At 35.1% G+C, this 23,537-nt stretch overlaps 3 protein-coding genes across 4 annotated transcripts; 1 reads left to right on the top strand and 2 right to left on the bottom strand.

Moving 5' to 3' along the window:
* Positions 1-636: 636 nt before the first annotated feature.
* Positions 637-6,308, bottom strand: LOC100262502 (glycine--tRNA ligase, mitochondrial 1). The gene is made up of 9 exons (XM_002267907.4): positions 5,890-6,308; positions 3,943-4,325; positions 3,746-3,863; positions 3,068-3,262; positions 2,739-2,963; positions 2,172-2,231; positions 2,013-2,093; positions 1,493-1,898; positions 637-1,099 (listed from the first exon to the last, which is right to left on the bottom strand). The coding sequence occupies exons 1-9, from the start codon at positions 6,190-6,192 to the stop codon at positions 867-869; spliced, it is 2,004 nt and encodes a 667-aa protein (XP_002267943.1). The 5' UTR covers positions 6,193-6,308; the 3' UTR covers positions 637-866.
* Positions 6,309-8,849: 2,541 nt separating this feature from the next.
* LOC100267660 (E3 ubiquitin-protein ligase ORTHRUS 2) lies at positions 8,850-16,701 on the top strand. Of its 2 annotated transcripts, none has more exons than XM_002267866.4 (9): positions 8,850-9,513; positions 11,777-12,309; positions 12,687-12,812; positions 13,282-13,381; positions 13,480-13,541; positions 13,614-13,716; positions 14,415-14,547; positions 15,351-15,568; positions 15,736-16,701. In XM_002267866.4, exons 1-9 carry the CDS (start codon positions 9,010-9,012, stop codon positions 16,402-16,404), a joined length of 2,448 nt encoding a protein of 815 aa, XP_002267902.1. In that variant the 5' UTR covers positions 8,850-9,009; the 3' UTR covers positions 16,405-16,701. The 2 variants fall into 2 exon arrangements, with proteins under 2 accessions (XP_002267902.1, XP_019078128.1); XM_019222583.2 differs by lacking the exon at positions 8,850-9,513 and adding an exon at positions 10,928-11,119.
* A 921-nt stretch (positions 16,702-17,622) lies between these two features.
* LOC100245345 (uncharacterized) lies at positions 17,623-23,147 on the bottom strand. The gene is made up of 5 exons (XM_002270949.4): positions 22,851-23,147; positions 19,553-19,916; positions 18,836-18,906; positions 17,987-18,085; positions 17,623-17,891 (listed from the first exon to the last, which is right to left on the bottom strand). The coding sequence occupies exons 1-5, from the start codon at positions 23,079-23,081 to the stop codon at positions 17,784-17,786; spliced, it is 873 nt and encodes a 290-aa protein (XP_002270985.1). The 5' UTR covers positions 23,082-23,147; the 3' UTR covers positions 17,623-17,783.
* Between the last annotated feature and the right edge of the window lie 390 nt (positions 23,148-23,537).

Below are 23,537 nucleotides of genomic sequence, written 5' to 3'. Positions count from 1 at the left end.
TTACTATTTTCATATTTTTCTTATTAAAAAAATTTTAATTCCTAATGCTTTACTATATATTTGGAAATAACTCTCGGAAAAGCTCTTTTAAATCATAACAAAATAAAATCTTCAAATAAAAATCAATAACGTTATAGCACAAAAATCATTTAAGCTCTCTAAAATTTTAGAGCCGGTTTGGCTTACTGATTTAAAAACTTTTTTTTTTTTGTTTTTAAAATATTTTAACATTATTTGATCATTATTCTTGAAAATAATTTTTAAAAATAAATTAAAATAAATAATAATTTTTAGAAAATAAACATGAGTTATTTTCACAAAATTTTTTAAAAAAAAAACATAAAGTCATTTTATTATGTTTTTTAAAAACTATTTTAAAAATTTTAGAAAATATCGCGAAATAGACCCTTAAATTTTGTTATATACGCATATTTTTAAAATCTTCATTCACCGCGATTCCATTTCCATGGACATTTCTACATCCTCACACGCTTGACTGTTTGCCTCACATGATAATTTTGATCTCTTCCACACTCATCTCTATTTCCATACACCCTTAACTTGACCGTTTACCCTCCCCCACATAATATAATTTTTACAAACTAAAGAGCAAAGTAGATAATCAGACTGAGAACATAAACCTGTAAAATTCACCTTTAAAATTTCCAAATTCATGTTTGTCCTTTGGCTAGGCTGCTTAATGCAGAAAAATCCCAGCTTGGAAAAATAAATTATCCAATTACAAAGAGGAAAAATAAAATAAAATAAATAAAATTTTCTATCATTCAGCAATTCTGATCTAGAGCTGCTGTGTTATTTTGATGCAACACGGTTCTATTGTGCTGTTTATTGATTTAGCAAGAGATTTAAGCATCTGCAGACACTGAAGAATGGGCTGGGAATCTCCCCTTCGCATCTGCCCAGGAGCTCTGTCCATCAGTTACGTCCTTCACAACTGAAACTACCTCTTCAACATTAACACGAATTTGATCCTTGCTGTCCCTCTCCCGAATTGTAACCGATGATGTTGAATCAACGGTGATTGCAAAGGGTATACCAAGTTCATCGGTTCTTGCATATCGTTTCCCAATCGTGGCCCCTGAAAAATGTTATTCATATATTTAGTGAAACAGTTAATTATATATATGAATCCAACAAGACAGAGAGGGCATTTAGGAGAAGTCTCATCAAAATGAAGCAATTCTATTCCGCTTTTCACCCAGAACACAAGATTAAAGAAGACAATGCCCAGATAACTGCAATTCTTAGTGGAATAAGTAATTTGCAGGTGCTTTGCTGAGTTTGGCTCATAAACTTTGATTGACATATGTATATGCCAGGCAGGATCAGGATGGGGAAGGACAAAAATGCATGTAAATATGTAAAAACAAGCATTTATGCAGGCATACAAGCCAAATGAGTACTTGTTGGACCGTTAGACATTTTAAATTGGAAAGCAATGAATAGAAGGTAGAGCTCTTCGGTTGTGTACCTGAAATGTCAATCTTATGTGAGATACCGGCAACAGTCAATGACTTGGAAATGAGTTTGGCAACTGCATCGTACTTTTTGTCCTGAATTAATGGGAAAACTGAGCATTTGATAGGTGCCACAAGAGGGGGGAAAGCGAACACATTTAACTGTTCATCCCCAGCTTTGCTTGGTCTTGTGTAGAAACACTGCTCAAAGAGACAATAAATTATCCGCCCAATACCAAAAGATGGCTCTATTACTGAAGGGGTGAAAACCCTCTGGTGTTCTTTCTTTTTCTCCTTTGAAATTGTGACCATGTTCTTCTTAATAGTTACATTTTTTCCAAGTGTGCAGACATTGAACTCTGCCTCTCCTTTGGACTCCAAAGTGGCCTTCATTTCCAAAGCTTCTTTTTCATCCATTGCCTAACAAAAGGGGGGAACAATAAATTGAAGTGATGAAAGCCCGGGAAGCCATATGAATAACTTCTACCACAAGAAGTGTACTAAAGGGCCAAGAAAAAACTATCCATTTTTTACCTCCAAAGCTTCAACCACCATCTTTTGATTACCCCTGAAAGCAAGACCCAGTTCCTTCTTTACTGTAGCTATAACCAATTTCTGGAATCACACACCAAACATCAAGCCATGCAATCGTGTCTATAGAACTATCGCTATGATGTTGGCATAAAGCATTACCTCCACTTCTCTAGGTTCTGAGAATTTTTCATGAGCCACAAGATCAACACCACTTTTTTCCTGCCATTTAACAAAATTTACATACAGCATGAGTACTTAACATTTCTTTATCTATAGTAAAGCTGATATATTTTTAGACCAAGAAGTACTGGATTCTCTTTGGAATAGGCCCTGAAAGGTGAAGGAAGGCTGGAATTACAATAGGCCTCTGTCATGGAATTCACTCAACCTGGTAGTACCCTTTTTGGGTATTAAGTCGTATTTCTTTACTTATAGATAGTATAGCAGCCAAAATTTAGTTGAGACCATCAAACTTCCATAATACCACATCAGATTCTTTCCACAATAATTAGTTCACAATGCAATGATAAAGATAATCATCCTCCTTTAAATTGATAGTGATGATGCATAAGATCCAAACAAGCATGCTTAACTACATGAGAACAAGACCAATTTAACAGTACCTAATATCCTTACAGGAAATGAAGAAAACTTGAATTTTTCCACATATGAGTCTATGACCATGAACTAATGCCACACAAAACACAAGATAAACTGTAAACTTACTGAATGAGCACGCAAATCATAGGCAGATCTATCCGCAATACCAACACACTCAATCCAACCATAAGAACACTCAATCTCAGCATCCCAACAATCTGCAGCATAGTGGGCCATTTCCTTTGCAAGGTGCTGTCTGAAACGTAACCTGTCCTTGTCTATGCCAAGACGTGTTAGGAATAGGTATACTCTCCCAATGAAGTAGGCAAGTGTCTCATTGTTGACAATTCCCTAATCAGCATTGAACCATCATATTATCACATATGCAAAGGTGGAGCAGTTGGTTTGTACAAACAAAACAAATAAAGGTCAATCTAGATAGAATTCGAACCAACCGTTGAAACAGCTTCACCAAGTTGGATTGTCCTTGTTGACTGTCCAGATGTCTGCTCCTCCCTCGGGAACATCAAGAATTCCAAATCCGCAACTTCAGAATATTTGGGGTGAGATTTGTCTTCAGGATCAACAAAGTACTCAATCTCTGCCAATGTGAACTCGCGAACTCTCAAAAGGCCTTGGCGGGGAGATATCTGAACTTTAAGGAAATCATTATCAGATTTAATGTGTGCATTTCGGCTAAGGAGATAGCCCTCCAAATTATAAGTAAACCAAGACCAAAAAGAACCAAAAAATAAAAAAATCAATAATTAGGTGTCTGTTTGGATACATTTCCTTTTTTTATACAGAAAGTATTGATTTGCCTTATATATTTAAAAAGTAATTTCAAAGATTTTAAAATTTGAGGTAGTAAAAAAATTTTAATACCCCGATTTTTTTAAATAGTTTTAAAAACTATTATTTAATTAATGTAAACTTTTAAGAGTTCTTGCATCTTTTATAAAAGTTATTACTATTATATGGTTTTAAAAACAGAAAATAGAAAGTATATCCAAACAGACACTAACATTACTTCCAAATGATGTGCCCAGTCCAATTCACAAAGGGTATGAGAGAGCATCCACATAAAAGCACTCGTTAACACATTTTACAGTTCTAAGGGAAAATTTTCAGACCTCATTTCTGAAAGCCTGACCGATTTGAGCTGCAGCAAAGGGAAGCTTGCTGCCATTATAATAGTACAAGTCCTTAAAATTTACAAATATTCCTTGAGCTGTTTCAGGGCGCATATACCTGCATCAGATGAGCAAAAGAAATTGGCATGCCTATACTAAATTGAATACAACTGAAGCAATAGAAATTAAATCCTTACCCAGGGATCAAGCCAGAAGGGCCTATTGATGTTTGAAACATTAAGTTGAAAGGATAAGGATCGGAGAGCGGGCTCTTTGTTTCAGGTGCAGTAATGCCATACTCCTTGATCCTTGCACCAAGCTCCTCAGCAGAGAGATCATCCAACACTGCAAGCATGTGTCTCAGTTCTGCAGCCTTATCTGCAGTCATGGTATTGTCATTCTGAAGCTTCTCATTACAGAAATCCTTGACCAAATGATCAGCTCGGTAACATGTTCCAGTTTTCTCATCCTTAACCATAAGGTCGGTAAATTTATCAACATGCCCTGAAGCCTTCAGAACAACTTCAGGCGTTACACAAGGGCAGTCAACTTCCAACATGTTCTCCTCAAGAACAAAATGCTGAAAAAAGAATAGAGTGGATCAACAATACATTCAAAGGAATTGTATTGAATTTTATATATTCATGCACTACATATGCCAGCATTCGTATAAATGTGCATGCATCTACCTATCCACCCTTGTTAAATCAGTTTTTTCACTAGGATTTTTTGAGTTCGTTCGAAAGGAACAAACAAGTGATTGGGCAATCTGAGGTCCAATTTTGAATTGTAATGGTATTATATGAGTAACCAAACTACATATTTACAAACAAACAAGGCCAAAACTTTTTTTTTTTTTTTTTCATCTTTTCCCTAAGGCTATGTTTGGTTCCTGAAAAGTTGGAGGTAAAATGAGGGGGGAAGAAAATAAAGAGAAGGCTATGTTTGGATCCCGAAGAGTTTGAGGTAAACTGAGGGGGAAAGAAAATAAAGAGGAAGAGTAGAAGGACATAAAAATTGAAGGAAAATAAAAAATAGATTTAAAGTTAATAAATTATTTTTATACCCTACTTCAACTCATTTAACTCTTTTATATAAAGATTAAATAATTTAAAAATATATAAATTTTTTATTAATTTTAATTATATTTGACTTTCTTTAGTATTTTCCATAGTAAAACCAAACAATAAAAAATTATTTTTTTTAACATTTTTTTATTTCCTTAATACTTTCTAAGAACAAAACATCATCTAAAGAAATACAAATAAAAAATAATCTTGCACATTTGCTCTAACGAGAGAAAATAGAATTTAGTTTTGAAAGTGGGTAAAAACCAACTCATTCTTCTCAAGACGGAATGGTGAAAAACAAATAGCATGCTCATCTACAAATTGTCTACAATTGGTAAAAATTCATGAAGTGGGAAATATATGGTGCCCATACAAATGTGCATGCTTGTGTACAACCATTCTCGTTAACTACGAGTTACTGAGCATTTTGGGTTCCAATTTCAATGGAATACACTAATAGTAGAACAACCCAAGTCCCAATTTGGATTTACATTTACTTTATTGTATGAACAACAAACAAACTTAGGGCATGTTTGGCAATGTTTTTTTTAAGTGATTCTCAAACAATAGTTTTTTTGAACGGTACTTCAAAACAGTCCTTGATTGTTTTCAGGAACGAAATTTTATTTGGAAACACAAATAAGAAAAACATTCTTCTCAGCTAGTTATACAATTCAGAAGTTCCCAAAATATTCACGATATTTTCTATTATTTCTCAGAACACTCTGCAAAAACGCCTCAAATTTCAGACAACGTAGTTTTTTGTACATCAGTATTTTTTGTTCTTTAGAACATAAAACAGGCCCTTAATGGCATTAACAATATACAATACTTGAAAACCCAATCTGCATTCCCCAAAAAGTGCAACAAATAATTCATTGTTACAATCATCTAACACTCTAGATTATTTGTAACAGATACGTGATGAATTCTTAACTAATTTCAGCTTCAACACGGCATAAAATTCTTAGCAATTGCAATTCAAATTAAGATTCACAGTCCCAATTTGTAAACGAAATATGGGTTTGATCAGTTAGAAACTGCGAATCGATCTCCGACACTGCCGCTGCATACCTGACGCCAGAAAGCGAGGACGTTGGCCTTGACGGCGCATCCCGGCGGTCCGTAGTCGTAAAGTCCAGCGACGCCGCGGTAGATCTTGAAAGAAGGAATGTAGAAGAGTCGGCGCTCGAGAGTGTTGGCGACGGCCTGTCGGAAGGCCTCTCTGTTGACTGCGACGTTCATTGACAGCACGTTACGTCGGAGGACGTGGGTTGCCGCTGACTCCTGAGGTTTGGGTGATGACGCATTAAACAGGCGGCAGCGGGAGAGGAAGCGGAGATTTGATGGAGATATGACAGGATAGAAGAAACGCATTCGAAGTCCAACGGTCTCGGAATGTGTGTGCTGCTAGGGTTTATATGCAATTCGTGGGTTTAGGCCTTAGAGGCGATCGTACGTGCTCTGGTCCAGGCAAGAATGGTGGGCCAAGAGGCACAGAGAGGTGTCCAATGACCAGGCCGCCCATTTTAGCCTGCAGCCTGATACGTCAAAAGACCGGGCCGGGTCAGCACGGCCCAAATGAGAGGGCAGGGTCAGCACGGCCCAAATGAGAGGGCAGGGTCAGCACGGCCCAAATGAGTGGGTCGTGCTGGCGTAAGGAAACAGCCCGCCATGCTATCGTGCCGGCCCACTTGACCCTTTAAATATCACTTTTTATTATTAAACAAAATAAAAAAAAAACTAATATTTTTATAAATTTTAAGATTATAAACTTGATAAATATAAATATAAAAAATAAAAAATAAAATTATTATAGGAATTTAAAATAACAAAAATAAATTTTATTTGATAATGAAAAACATTTAAAGACAAAATCATTTAAAAAAATTAAATTAAATTTTATAATAAAGTGAGTGGCCCATGGGCCACGACCCGTCAGTATGGCATGATTAGCCCATGGCCTTGTGGATCATGTCAGGCCACCTATTTGGTTTGCATGGGTCGACCTGACCAAACACAATTTTTAAGTGGGCCATGTCAGCCCAACACGTTGGCCCATAATGGCTCGGTAGATATCGAGATGTATTGGGTATTGGACTCCTCTAGAGATACATAGCTAAAGACAATGAACACCTAAATTATAAATTAATAATTTAAGTGGCGAGAGTCTAATGTAGGGTGTTTGGTTGCATTTCAACATATATTTATATACTTCTTAAAAATAAATATTTGTAAATTATTTTTAAAAGTATTGAACTAGTTATAAGTTAGTTTCAAGAATTATTTTTTATTCCAAAACTAGAATACCCAATAAAAAAAAACCCTTATTATTAATGAAAATAATTAATGGTTATATATCATACAAAGAGTTTAGCACGATAAAAAACAAAATCTTAAAACTATATATATATATATATATATATACTTATCTTAATAACATGAAAATGTATGATTTATAACATATTATTATAAATGGTATTATAAATTGATTTTCAACTTGATGTAGAAGTTTGTTTGGCTTTGACATAAGTGTGAGGTGATGATCATCGTAATTTGAGTATTTAAGAGATGTGTTTGTCTATATCTCATCGGGTTGATTGTGAATTTCTAATGACTTGCATTATATATGTAACCATATATGTTTGGTTTTGTAATTACGTATTACACAAAATTTGAAGTGTATGTGATATATTTTATAGATGAACAATTTTATAAATATAATTTAAAATGTTAGCAAATTAACAAGTTCAAAACAAACAATATTTATTGTATTTGAAATTGGTCATTACATATTAACTATATTTTTAGTTATTTCTTAAAATATTTTAAAATAAATACTTGATCTAAAACTTAAATATAATTTCAATTATCACCATATTTTTTAAGTAATTTATCTCAAAAGTAATATTTGTTTGGAACTTGTGTTTTTTTCTTAAAAAAAAAAAAGAACTCCCTCAAGAAAAGTTTCAAATAATTATGTGTTGCCCGTGACATCGAATCGTATTTTTGATTTAAAGTGTTCTATTTGATATATGAGAATGATAAATGAGAACAAATATTTTATTTCATTTTCATTTATTATCAAATAGGACTGAATTTGATGATTCAAATTTTTATATCTAAACACACTTAATAATATAAGGATCCAATGATTATTTGCTTTCATCTGAATAATATATAAAAATAGAATGAGAATAAAAGAACAAAATAAATTGACAATAATATTAATAAACATATTCTAAAATTACATACTTTAAAATAATTATTTATTTTTAAATATCTTTTAAAGTTTTTCTCTAACTAAATAATAAAAGTTTATTTCGACTGTGTAATTTAAAAATGATGTTTTGTTTTTAGAAAACAAAATTTTATTTTTAAAATTCATAGCACTATTTGATTTATATTCTATATAAATAGTTTTTAAATTGCGTAAACACCGCCTTAAAAGGTATACATATCTTGGTTTTCATAGAAAAAGATATCATGATGGATTAAATTGCGTAATCTAATGCAAAATAATAAGATGGGAAATAGGTCGACCAATAGTTCTTGCCAAAAACGGTATCGATCAAACTACCCCACATTTTCAACGAAATGGGCTTAGTGGGCCACATGAACCAAAATTTCTCCATTTTTTATGCATTTCGGGGTGTAGTGGGATGAAGTAAAAAAAAAAAAAAGAAAAAAAGAAAAAGAAAAAAAAAGGAAAATAAATTCAAATTAAATTACGACACATTTTTTAATAATTAAAATATTTTTAAAATACTACATACTACATACGCATTTCAGTTTCTACACGTTGTCTCTGTTTTATAATATAAAAAAATAAGAGAGAGAAAGTGAAAACATTTTACCTACAATTTTACGGGGAAGTGGAAACAAACAGCACCCTTGAAGCTTTTTGTTTCCTTGTGGTGGTCTAATCGTATTGAAATAAGGGAATTTTTTTTTGCGGGTCCCAACCCGAACCCGGAATTATCGGGAAACATTTTCCCATTTATAGGTAGATAGAAGAAGAGGGAAAATTCAAAATCATACCTCGAATTCCCATTTCAAAAACCCGCCCGTGGTATAATCTTAAAAATCGCGTTCCAAACAATCCCCAACAGCCCTCATTGATTTGATATAATAACACTCACTGCTGCTGCTGCTGCAGCTGCTGCTTCGCATTCTCATTCGTCCTTCGTTCTCATGGCGCACGGTAGCGACCTCCCGTGTGACGGCGACGGAGTCTGCATGATCTGTCGGAGGAAGCCCTCCGACGACGAGTCTATCACGTGCAAAACATGTGCCACGCCCTGGCACGTCACGTGCCTCTCGGTCCGTCCCGAAACCCTAGCGGATGCTCTCCAGTGGCAGGTTGCTGATGCTCTCCAGTGGGAGTGTCCTGACTGCTCTCCGGCGGTCGGTGAGCGGGATCCGCCGGAGGTGTCTGAGACAGCGGTTGCGGCTGGAGGATCGGAGGGATCCGGTGACTTGATTGCAGCGATTCGGGCGATCGAGTCGGATGGGTCGTTGACCGAGCAGGAGAAGGCGAAGAGGAGGCAGGAGCTGTTGAGCGGAACTGTGCGATCGGGGTCGCCGGAGGAGGGGAGCCCGAATAAGAGGAAGAATGGTGGGAGGGATGTTCTCGATATTCTCGACGGGAGTTTGAACTGTTCCGTTTGTATGCAGCTTCTGGAGAGACCGGTAACGGTAGGTGTCTCCGTGTTTTATTGTTTTTAGAAGCTCTGATTTTAAAGTTGAAATGGGGATTTGATGTTACTGTGAGTGTTTTAATACTGCTATTTGTCTGGTTTTTCTGTTTGGATGCTGAGAAAATTCACGGAAACCACGGAGATCAAAAGTTTGCTAAAATTTTTGAACTATTTAGGGCGTGAGATTAAAGAATTTCCACTTTACTAAGCCTATTTTAAATACATGTTTACACGATGTCAACCCACTTTTGTTTCCGAGTAATGAAGATCTTGGTTTACCACATTGCGGAGTTCAGTTGTTAGTTTCTTTTTCTGGGAAAAAGAAAATAATTCTTTATTTCATCAACTGAAGTCAGGGAAGGTATTTTGTCATCATATCGTTTGTATTCTAGCAACGCTCAGCATCGTTAATTTCACATTGGTCTTGAATCTCCGCTGCAGATAATATTAGATATTGATGTTCGATGGATTCCTTTAAAATTTTCCATGCCACCGAGTTTTTTCCTAAAAGGAGGAAAAGATGGAAAACGATTCAATGCTTAGGATTTTTTTTTTGTTTTTTGGCAAGGGTAGTGGGTGGAAAATGCTGTCGTTTTCAGGGCAGTAGAGAATTGAAAAATGGAACAGTGTTTGATAATACTTGTGGCCACATTGTGTGAATCATTGCCCATTTTGGGTGACTTCAAAGCCAAACAACTTCATTTTCCACACAGACTTAATTGACGGTCTTTTTCTATCATTTGTTGATTTTTTTTTTTTTTTTTGGCATTTCATATTCCAGCTAGTCACTGCCCTTCTCATTTCATTCACTGAAAATGAAATTGTTTAGAAAATATTTTTCTTTAGATTAATACTTATAAAAAAGAAAAAAAAATCTCAACTGTTAATGGTATCAACAAATTGTATACTGTCAAAGTGCTTTGTTATATTGTCTGTTTTGGCACGGCCCAACATCATTTTGGTATCATATGCTTTAAAAGTTGGCTTGAATAAATGACTTGAGCTGTTTTATTTCAATCATGTAGCTTTACAAAATTCCTGATATGGAAATTTGGGAATTAGCTCATAGGTAAGTGGAATCAATTGGTTGAAACTATTTTGTTTCAGCTGATTTTTGGTGTACTCAACTCACTTTCAGTGATGCCATGTTAGGATAAGGTGATCATCTGACCATGTGGCAATGTTTCTTCTGAGAAGGATCTATTACTCTGTCCTTTATTGGCCTCTCTTCAGATTGCTTGGAGTGAAAATATGTATCTGTAAATAATTTCTTTATTTACGCTTAATTGTTACCAGATTCATTTTCTCACTTAGGTGTTTGTTTTTTAATTTTAATCCACCATGTTCTTGAAAAAGATTAATTTCAGATTCTGTTGTGGCTTTATTTCCATATCATGCTAAATCAGTCCTACTCCATTGGGAAAAGAATCGTATACAAAATGACATCCAATTAAGAGCATGTTGTGGGCCGGGGGCTAATGTATTAGTTCATGTGGGCACTCTCTTTCTCAAACAATGAACTCCATCTCCGTCCCCACTTTTTTGGCATGCTATGTTCAGATGGCTTAAATCTCAAGACACTTGCTTTGAAATTGGCTGAGGAGGTATGATGGATAATTTCTGGGCTTATATAGAAATATTGGATGTATCCCTTCTTAGTTTATACCCATGATTTATACAAGTAAGGACTTGAAGAGAGTTTTGTTGTTCCTAACGTAAAACAGTAGATATTTTAATTTGTATTTGCTTTGTTAGAAACACTGGGGTTTGTGGGGCTCCACTACACCATAAAGTTCTATGAATTTTTTGGAGTGATTATATTTAACGTTCTTAAGAGGGTAGCATTGATGGAGCTAAAATCCAAATTGAATTCTATAGTGGGTTTTCTACCTATCAAAAAATTCTATGGTGAGTTTTCTATCCTGTACCATAATGGGTGTTTGCTGGTTTTTGTCATGGAGTTCACATGACTTTGGGAGTGATGAGAGCCAACAAAATAAATTATTCTAGTTTAGTGTTCAGTTCAGAATTATTCTTTTTGTAGTATCTTCTTTTCTGCAACAACTAATGATATCTTAGATGCCCATGTTTGGGATTTTATGGTGATAGCTTTTACTATACTTCCAAAAATTATATTGATGATTTTAACCTGTTCATGGAACATGCTATTCCCAAGCAAAGCATTGATCTTGAGAAGTTCAATATGGGGAGATTATAGCTAGAATATCATTTTTAATTGGCTTCTATTTTGTTTTTCTCAGACACCATGTGGTCACAACTTTTGCCTTAAATGCTTTGAGAAATGGATTGGGCAAGGAAAGCGCACATGTGCAAATTGCCGCAATGAAATCCCACGCAAGGTTGCAAGCCAACCCCGTATTAATTCTGCCCTTGTTGTTGCCATAAGAATGGCCAAGATGTCAAAATCTGTGACCTCAGTGGGCACATCAAAGGTTTACCATTTTGTCCACAACCAGAACCGACCTGACAAGGCGTACACCACTGAGCGGGCAAAGAAGGCTGGGAAGGCTAATGCTTGTAGTGGAAAGATCTTTGTCACTGTCCCTCCCGATCATTTTGGACCAATTCTTGCAGAGAATGATCCGGAAAGAAATCAAGGTGTGCTGGTTGGTGAAAGCTGGGAGGACAGGCTGGAGTGCAGGCAATGGGGAGCCCACCTTCCCCATGTTGCAGGGATTGCTGGGCAGTCAGAAGTTGGTGCCCAGTCAGTGGCACTCTCTGGAGGCTACGAAGATGATGAGGATCACGGTGAGTGGTTCCTCTATACTGGAAGGTATGTTCTGAATAGATTTGTCCTCTATTCTCATTAGATGCATGGGATTTCTTGGTGCTAAACCTGTTTCTTGTTAAAAAAAATTGCTTTCATGTGATTCATCATATGATATCAAATTGTGGTAGGTACTCCCAGTTTTCATGTCATTTTTCAATCAATCTATAGAGTATGAGATGCACTGTCATGGGTTTAATTCTTAGCCAACAATATTTTTCTGCATTTATCATGGTTTTGTATTCTTTTGATGCAATGTAGTTGTCTTGACATATTTCCTGTCAAAAGTCCCAAAATGATCTGTGTAGGTTTGCGAATCGCTGTATTCTTGTCTTACATCTTGCATTGGGCACTTTTACTTATTCAAAATTGGTTGCTGACAGTGGTGGGAGAGACCTTAGTGGGAATAAACGCACAAACAAAGAACAGTCATTTGATCAGAAGTTTGAGAAGTCAAATGAAGCACTGAAAGTAAGTTGCCTCAAGGGGTATCCTGTTCGAGTTGTGAGGTGAGCCATGTCTCCAAAACTCTGAATCCTATGTGCAAATATAGCTCATACCCTATAAATGAATACATACATATGTAGACAGACATACACACGAGTTAAAAATTGTTATTTGTTTATGAAATGTTAAGAACAATTCAATAGCTCTTACTCTTGATCTACCCTGATGCAATAGGTTCCCAAAAGATTTGGCCAGCTAGACCATCATTATTATCGTTTTAAGTTTTAAATATCACGTATTATGCTATTACTACTGTCCCAGTTGGTACCATAGCTACCTAAAGCCTCTATTGTCACCTTGGAAATAACAAATGCATAATCCAGGGGAATATCATTGCCAAGCATGTTGAGTTGGATGCATTAGTGTTCATTCTTTGTAGTTCAGGCTTAATCACTATCTGGATGGTTTGTTCAATGAACTTCTATCTCAACATTGTTTTCCACTCTAAGCTTGCCTCAATTTAAATGGCAGATCCCACAAGGAAAAGCGTTCTTCTTATGCCCCAGAAACAGGAGTGCGGTATGATGGAATCTACAGAATAGAGAAATGTTGGCGAAAAGTTGGAATACAAGTAGGATAATTGCTTGGGATAGCAATTAAATATTTTTGATCTATAATTAGACTGGTTTCTTGCTGAACTTGTTATCTGATCAAGTTTCATTGAATTAGGGTTTTAGAGTGTGCAGATATCTTTTTGTTCGATGTGACAATGATCCTGCCCCATGGACAAGGTTTGTGCACACTCACTCTCTCTCTGTCTCTCAATTGTAGACTGTCTCATTTTCCTTTCAAACGATCTGCAGTGATGACCATGGAGACCGTCCAAGACCATTGCCTGTTATCAAGGAGTTAAAGAATGCAACCGATACAAGTGAAAGGAAAGGAACACCATCTTGGGATTATGATGTGAGCTAGTAATATTAATGACTTTACAGCATATTTTTTCTCTTTTCCCCGTTTTTCTTTTTGATTTTGTTGCTAGTATGACATTATAAAAGCTTAGGGCGTGTTTGGTCACATTTCAAAAACAGTTATCTTATAACATTCTAATTGTTTTCAGATATAAAATTTTGTTTAGAAACCCAAATATGAAAAACATTATTCTTGACCTTGATCTTCGGGATAATGCACTGATTTACAATGCAAAATCTTTCAAAGTATTCTCCATCTTTTCAGTTGTTGCTCTAACACCTATAAAAAACAAGTTATAACACTTAAAATTTGTTTCAATAGAAACAATCTAATTTTAGAACAAATTCTGAAAAACTGTTTTATGTCAAAAGTTTGTCAAACGTGTTTAATAAATTAAAAATTATTTTCTGTTCTGGACAATAAAAAATTGTTTTAAAAAATATTATTGAACTGAACCTCAGCTTTCTGTTGATCCCTTGAGCTTTATAGTATATTGATGTCTATAAATAAGATAGTAAAAATCTGTCTAGTGCCATTGTCCAGAAAATTTAATCCAAGCAGATGAGATGATCGTCATCCATGATGCTAGTGTGATTCAATCCTTACTGTTCTTTTATCCGAGAATTTTTGCTTGAGCTGCATGGTTGGAGTTTGAACTTATGATGTCTTACATGGTCATGATGGTTTCTCAGGAGACAGAAGGTCGATGGATGTGGAAGAAACCTCCACCAGCTAGCAGGAAACAAGGGGATGGTGGGGGAACTGTAGTCAGGAAAATTCAGCGGCATAAACAAATTTTGTCTGCCAAGGAAAGGCTTCTAAATGGTATTGTTTTCGTCTGATCCTTTTTCTTAATCTTTCCCGCGATTTTACCCACTTTAGACCTACTTTAGCAACATCATTTTAGACATCAGTTCTTAAAATTATGAATTCTTTTTGGAGTGAAAAGTCATTTGTGTTTGGATATAAAGTAAAAAAATATGTTTTGATAGTATTTTTGGAAATATATTATTTACCGAAAAGTGATTTTTGAAAAAAAAAAAAAAAAAAAACCTACCCGGTTATTCTGAAGGTCATTTCAAGTGATTCTCCTTGTTATTAAAAATGATTTAAGAAGGTTTGATAAATATTTAATTTTTGTAAAAAAATAAAATTCTAAAGCATTGGGAAGTGTTTTTAATCCATTTTTAAAATTATTGGCAAAAAGACTTTATTGAAATTAGTTGTTAATAGTAATTCTTAATTGTTTTTAGGAATAAAAATCTGTTCAAGAATTTAAATATGAAAAAATAATTGTCCCCCACCTAATTTTTTTTTTTGTATAATATAAAAATTTTCAACTTATCCTCTTTGTTTATGATTGTTTCTCAAAATATTTTACACAAAATAATACTTGCAAATCATTTCAAATGTGTTGTAAAAAATTAAAATGTGTCCTTCAAGTTAAAAGATTGTGGTGTAAAGAACAGAAAATTGTTTTCCAAAACTTTCAGTCATTTACCGTCCAACCCTGGAAAGCTGGGCTGTTCTATACAATAAAATCATTTTATTGCAACAGCTTCGACCATAATGGCCAAGTGCTGATATATTTAGGAAATGGGTCCTAACTTTGGGTGCTCGATCTGCAGAATTCAGATGCCTTATGTGTCGGAATGTAATGGTTCTTCCACTCACGACCCCCTGTGCCCATAATTTTTGTAAGTCTTGCCTGGAGGGTGCCTTTTCTGGCCAAACTTTTGTGAGACAGAGGACGTGTGAAGGCAGACGGACGCTACGAGCACAAAAGAATGTCATGAAATGCCCTTCTTGCCCCAATGACATCTCTGACTTCCTTCAAAATCCACAGGTCTGTATTTCCAAATGTGAAGGAATCATACTGTCTTCTTTATTCAATGCCCACCCAACCTCCTATGGCTGAATTATAGGATTTCGGTTATGGGCATCATTTTTATATTTGTGAATTGACATTGTATGTTGGATTGAATGATTTATTTACACTTGCTGATCCAACAGGTTAATAGAGAGTTGATGGATGTGATAGTATCACTCCAGCGCAGGACTGTGGAGTCGGGGGAAGATGCTGAGGAGACGAGTGAAGGAACCGATGGCATGGATGAAAAGCCTGATGCCATTACTGGTGATAAAGAAATTGGCGAGAGTTGTGAAATTCAGGAGGATTCTGAAGAGACTGATGGCATGAACGAGAAGCAGGATTCTGAAGAGACTGATGGCATGGATGAGAAGCCTGATGCTGTTGCTGCAGATAAGGAAACTGGTGATGAAAGTTGTGAAATTCAGGATGCTTACCAAAAGGATGTATCTGATCCTTTGGTTGAAACCAAACCCGAGAAGGGTAACAAGCAAAAGAAAGTATTACCCAGGAAGTCAGATAGTGTGAATGGTAATGCTGAAGTGAAGTCTGATACTTTGAATGCCGATGCTGAAGTTAATGCTGTCAAAGGGGGGGCTCCTGAAAATAATGAGCTACAAACAAGTCCAGTTGACAGCACACCAAAGCGAAATTACAAGAGAAGGAAGCCTAATGGAGTGAGCAACAGCCCCGCATCAACGCTGGGTTATGGGGTGAAGACTAGAAGCATGAAGGCCAAAATGGCAGCTGCTGCTCCAAATGATTTGCCATCAATTACAATCCAAGTTCAGAGTGATGATGATTTTGAATGATGCATCCTCTGGTAATTTGTTTTCTTTTCCTCGTTTGGTCATATGAGCTGTGATTTTTTTGGCTTTTTGGGGGGTTAATCGGCATTTTTGGGGTTACATGAAACAACATATTCTTCAAAGCTATACAGCTCTTCTTTTTCACTTTTTCATCTTTTGTGTTAAGCTAGTGCCCCATTGTTGAGTCTTAAGAACATTGGGTGGCTATATAGATGATGTCTATAGGGCAAATGTTTTGAATGTATTGTACGCTGTGTTGCATTGTTGTTCTAAGAAAGTAGAATTTGCTTCATTGACTCACTCATGCCTCCATGATTTTTGAGTTGTATCTTTGTTGGTATAGTGTTCTATAATCCTTGTGGCATGACTGATGCTCCTTGGTACATTAGGCTTGAAGTTCTGGGTTGACTTAACTTCCAACCTTAAAATTGTTCCTTCTAAACCTAGGATTTGAGACTGCTCGGACATTTTTTGACTAGCCAGTGAAATTTCCTTTCAATGTTTATCATAGTTTTAAAAGGCATGCTTGAAGGCTTAATGTGCAAACACTCCCTTATTATAGTATCTCGTTGGCTAAGATATGTGCCTTGTTGAGGAGGCTTGTCTTGTCAACAATAATCCTTTTGCCTTAAACATTTTTATTTTTGAAATTTATATAATTTGATTATTTTTTAATTAAATATTTCTTTTATATGCTTGTAATCCTAAATTTTTTATTAAGTGGATTATATTTTGAATCATATTATAAAATTGATATGCATCTTATATCACATTTCACTTCATTGATATGCGCCTTTTTGATGTTTATTAGCTTTTTCTTTCCACAATAGCATTAGGGTAGTAAGCAAACAGTACGAGTATTTCACTCTGTTTTAGATGGCAGTTAAAACATATTTGTTTTACTATGAATGCCTATAATTTTTTTTTGAATTTTTAGGATTAGTAACATGAAACTCCATTATAACCACATGATCCCAAAAATTTACAACATTCAATTTCATTTTACATATGGCTATTGCTTTTTCCATGCAATATTACTTTGTATAAAGTACAACCTGGATTTAACCATATAAAATTATGTGGTTGAAACATCCTAAGCAGGAAGTCAGCTTGGTTTCTGGATGGGGTTGCTCTATTGCCTAGTCTAACTAGTTCTTTCATTAACATCATTAGTATACAAAATAGACTCAGAGGTTGAATTGCATCATATGAACCCCTAAATAAATAAAAAACTTAGATTCATAAGCTAATAATGTAAGAATATTAGAGCCAGTGGGATAAGAATCCTAGTTTACATTACCGATCCCTGAGATCATTGTTTCATTTGAGTTGATACAAAACCCTGTCTTGATGCATAAGTCATTGTTGGCACCCGTCCATTTCTATTTAAGGTTCTTTAATTTTTGTTGCTCAAGCTTCTCAATCAAAGCCATCTTTTCCTCTTCCGCAAGGGCATTGAACATGAATACAGATTTGTCGCCAATGTCATCCTTGAAAGTAAAGGAGAGATGTCAGTGTGTGATGTCCGATAAATACCATGAAGGTTACTAGATAGAGACTACCAGCATTGATTGGGATTTTATACCTTGATAGGCTGAGTGAACTTTCTGCTTGCAAATATCACGAAGAGTGCCATCCAAGAAGCCAGAAGAGTAAGTTTTACTCCATTATCCATTATGCCCGTCTGTATATTTCAACTGAAGCAGTCAGATCCAGATGAGACAGTTTGAGAGCTACGAATAGTAATATAACTTAAGGGTTTAACCAAAAATCAAGGTTCCGTGTTCCAATCCTGGAGGAATGGGTATGATACCTATTCATACAAAACTTATCACGTATTGGATTTGCATTTTGATCAATAAAATACAATGATGACTGCTGATGAGATAATCTATTTCAAAAGCAAAAGGACTGGCATGGCATTCAAAATGACCACGTCTCTAGGATTGTGGCTTGATTTGGAAAAAAAAATACCATAATCCGAAAATGAAAAAGGAAAACCAGTTAAGTCCATTTCCACTGCTGGTTCCCAGGTGAGTTCAAATGCAGTTCTAGGAGGCTTCTCAAACACCTATATCTTTGATGTAACCAATGTAAAAATGTTTAGAAGCTAAATACCAACCAAGCAAGGGAACAAAAAAGGCCAGAACAATCATTCTATAAATAGTTTATGAAGCCAGTTTTTAAACCTTTCAGGTTGCCCTCAAAAAGCAATAGGTGGAAGAAAACAAAGTAACAATGATGGCATCTCCTTTATGGATTAGGTTCAGAGATGTGTTTATAGCTGCTCAGCAAAATTGTCAATATTTTAACCCAATGACCATTCTAAGGAATTGCAATCCCCAACTCAGACAGATAGGCAGGTTTGTACTGCATTAACATGAACTGCATAAATAAAAAAATCGAATGGGTCATTTTGAAGAAGTTGCAATACCAGGTGCCCAAGAAGAACAGTGGGGATAATGAAGGTGAGAATACCAGCTTCCAGCTTTCCATAGCAAAGGCCTGATCCCAAAATACAAGTACCAGGATTGAGCTTGTAGTGAGAATAAGCTTTATATAGAACAAATATGAAACCGGGGACAATGACAGATACAAGATGACCAAATAAGCATTGTTAAATTACACTTTTAAATGGTGAGTTATGGCTTTACTGCTTCCAAGTGGGAAATGGAAAGTTCTAGTAATGGTGCTAACCAAAGACATTTTATCAGATATACAAGGCCCAAATACGACTTATGACAGTACTAGAGTTGTTAGTGCATAATTTCAAAACAATAAAAAAATTCAGTTATAGGTAATACCTGTACTTTTAAACAAGGAACATTTGGCTAGAAACAGAGGGCGCCATGGAATCTTCTCATCAATTTGGTTTTTGAAATATGAACAAATAAAGATCTTGCATATACTTTTTGCTTACTCTTTTTGTTCTCTCAACCTTTTAACTTTCCTGAAGATTCCCAAGGGTAGAAACCAACTTTTTAACATTTTAAAAAGGACTATATTGAGTAAAAATATCAAAACAATATCAGTGAAGATTAGTATCCGAAGGATTGAGGCACTTTCACACCATTCTAATTCATTAGAATTGAAAAAAATGTCCATAACCAAAACCATTATATGGAAGCAGATAACATATGTACTGAATTACCTTCCTTGAAGACAAGTCCAGTCAGTGCTGCAAAAAGAGGGCCAATGAACCACACAGCTGTTGGGTTGTCAATAACATACTGTATTAAGTTCTCACCAGTTGGTTGTGCAAGGCTCGTGTATGTTGCTAAAGATCCAACAACACCTAGTGCCCATAGTGCTTGAAGAGTGCGCTTAATCTCAGTCACATAGATGTGAATCAAAAATAAAGATAAGCCCAATCCTCCAGCTCCAAGTGTATAAAGCAAATCAAGATTTTCATTGATTACATTGCTAGGTAAAGAGTTCTCAGGCAAAAAAGCAGCTGAAGCAGCAACTACAAATGAAGCAGCAGCAGTCACTAGCCCTGACCTGTATAAAATCACCTGCCACATACAGCAAAGTACCATGATACATCAGTATCTGAGTTCAATGATTGTGAAATGTATAACAGCATCTATCTGGATAATTTCCATGAAATGTGGGACATGATAAAAAAAATCTTAGAAGACTGGAAAAAAAAAAAGAAGAGAAAAACCACCATCACAGTTTTTGACACCATAATGGCTCTATCTGCACCTGGGTCCAATACTTGCTCGGATACATAAAAAATGAGTTGCATTTATTCATTTTTTAATGTCAAAATGGGAATTTAACCTGTTCTCAAGTTAAGACCTTTTACCCCGCATTCTTTGATATACATACACAAACTTAAAGACAAATAGCTGTCTCTGACTGTCTTAGATTCTGGGAAATTTTTGCATCTGAGGCCATATGCACATTTCATAACAAGATAATCAAATCATGGTAGAAGCATTTGAGTTCATCCAAGATAATATTATTAATTTTACACATTTTGAGCTTATGTTAATGTCCATAAACTCTCATAAATTGGTTTTGCCTTTTAATTCCAGACCACAAATCACATACAATCATAACATTTTTAATCATTATTTGACCAAAAACCTCAGCCAGCTATCCCACACTTATTTTGATTGTAGGCAGCTATTTTAGGGGCTGTCCCCAGATAAAGAACTTTCCAGCAAATCATAAGGCTGATGTGAGTGTGCAAAATGCTCACTAGGCCAGTCTAAATACTCACTAGGACACCAATGGCCATACAGTAAGGTCCATGATTGGAAAAGTCCAATTGTCTTCTATTGTTTAAAAAAAACACAAACTTCTCGTATCCCAGGTAATAGTTATTAATCAGCTTGGACTTACAAAAGTTTAATTGTATTAGCATCATAAAAAGGTTAACCTAGTTGACACTCTCACTTTAATTGAACTTCCTACTTTCCGAAAGTTGGCGAACCTCAAACTAATTCTCATATTATCTTAAATATCCAATCAATTGCATGATTAATGAATAATAAGGGCATCAAATGACATGGATTGATTAATAAATTCACAGACTTCCAAAATGGGGTTATCTATATTTTCCACCGCATAAGATATCTTATAACTTGAAACAATAGTTCACAGCAAACTCCAAGTACTCAAGTTCTAAATACAACAATATTGCAAATCCAAAGATAGAAGAATTCAGTTTGTGAGCCGCTCTATAATGCTTGTATGCATGCTCAGGTTGGAAAATTTAGACATTGTTTGAGAAGTGTTTTAAAAAACAATTTTGAAAAATGGTTTTTGAGAACTTCTTTTGAAAACTGTTTGTTCTATGATGTGTTGTAGAACAAAAGTTTGTTTGAGAACTTTAAATATTTTTAACCTGTTTTCTATGTTTTCAAATATTTTCTAAAAATAACTTTTATCTGTAATACTTCATTTTCAATCATTCTTTATATTTGTCTATTTTTTAGAACACTCTTTAGAAAACAAGTGAAACAACTAAATATGTTATCAGATTTGACCTTGTATAAGTTTGTAAAAACAAAAAACTATTTTATGTATTTTGGTGGCCAAACATGTTTTTCTATTTTTTTTTTAAAAACAGAAAACTGTTTTTGAAAACAATTTCCTAATATACCCTTTGGTTCTCTAATATTTGACATTGGAAATGTTACCGAAAGTTTGTTTAAATTCAATATGGATCCACAACATATACAGATCCATAACATTTTAAAACAAACATATGGAAAAAAAAAAAAAAAGGACCTATAGTTGTCAAATTGTAGTGTTACTATTTTTCTTGTATGCATCATAAATTCCTTTTACATAATGAAAGATAAATGGAAACAAATATGTGAGCATATATAGAACTAATTTCATGAAGGATAGTAGGGTTAAAATAGGTAAATATATGCATGCATCAATATTACACATATAGTTGCAACATACACTTTTTGAACTTTTTTGTTTCAAATTCCAACTAGTGTTACTAATAAATACAATTATATCAAACATTCCAAGTTGCTGGAGGTCTTCCACCAATCTACCAAAAAAAGAAACTATCATCATGTTGCCATATGTTGATATGCTATTTTCAAGCACCAACTTTCCAAATTCATCATCATTCCTTATTCTACAAAGGAAAAAGGGGAAAACATAGAGAAAGGAAAAACTAATATATTAAGTAAAAGTAGTCATTCACCATCATCGTCAAGCTCAACATTCAAATTATTCAAATATCAGGTCCCCAGTATTCATTACAAGAGCGATCATGTTCAAATTAACTCTTCCTCATATGATGATGTCAATAAATTTTTAAAAACCATCAACAATAGTCAATGTTCCTGTATGGTAACATTATATCATTTCACAATAAAAGATTGTATCCTATCATAATGATCATATATCGTTTCCAGTAATGCTATCCATACCAGTCAGACTAGCTTATCTGTTTCACCAAATTAGCACATAACATAGATGTCTTCATTTTGTTAAAAAAATTACAGTGCATGCTACTGGATCTAAGCAGGAAACAAGCCCAGGAAGCATTTTGAAATTAAGTATATGCCTTAATCTTTGACAAATATGCTCAAATCATATTGAAAATTCTATTAACTCCAACTCATAGTACATAACTATAAAACAGATCAATGCTGTCCAATTTGAACAGCTTATAGGAAAAGGTCCTTATTTGATGTAAAATTACATCCTATGAATGTTCATTTTCTGCATAACCAAACCAGAGAAAGATTTCAAGGGATATAGCACCTTTATAACAACAATCATCCTCAAAATTTATCCACAACTTACATCCAAAACAACTAGAATTTCAGAAATCAATCCATTCATTACTCAAAACCTCCCAAGGTTAAAACCTAACCAGTAATTGCTCGCAAAACAAGTCAATTCCAAATACAAACAGCACGAAAAATACATAAATTCAAAACCAGAAGAAGAAGACGATGGAGTACCTCTCGGACGTCGGAGGAATCGACGGTCCATGGACCGTAAATTCCTTGATTAACGACTCCATCAACAGAGCTCTCTCCCAAAGCCTGACATTTTATCGATCCGGTTTTACGCGAAATACTAGAAATCGACGGCGATGACGAAACCCTAGCTTCGGTAAAGCCGTCGCGCTTCTTCGAGATTTGAAGTTTGGGAACAGTGACGAAGGTTGCAGACAACAGCCTTAGAGCCATGTGTTTTTTTCCCTTTTTTCTTTATTATTTAATTAATCTTTTGGCTTGGATAATTTTTAAACTTCACATGACACATGTCTCTATCACGAAGCGGGTATAGTAGTTTCCCTTACAATTTGTTGGGCTCAACCTTGGGCCCTGAATGTCCTGGGCTGAAGCTTGGTCAAGCTCAGGCCGATTTTAGCCCAAGTTGTTATCCGAGAATTGAGTTGATAAGAGGTTGGGCTTCGTTTAAATGTGGAATCTGGGCTAGCCCTTCTGTCAGGCCCAGGTTGGTTTCACAGGCGTTTCATTGCCGTCTGAAACAGGGCGGGTTGCATATCTTTTCATTTTTTCAAAGGATCTGTTTGGGAGTAATTTTTGTAAAAACGCTTTTAGCTTGTAACGTTTTTGCATATAGCACTTGCATAAAAAATGTTCATTATTGAGTTAGGATGCGTTTGAGAGTATTTTTAT

This window comes from Vitis vinifera, chromosome 1 (assembly GCF_030704535.1).
Source record: "Vitis vinifera cultivar Pinot Noir 40024 chromosome 1, ASM3070453v1".
Lineage (NCBI taxonomy): Eukaryota > Viridiplantae > Streptophyta > Magnoliopsida > Vitales > Vitaceae > Vitis > Vitis vinifera.
This window is presented reverse-complemented; position numbering and strand designations above follow the sequence as displayed.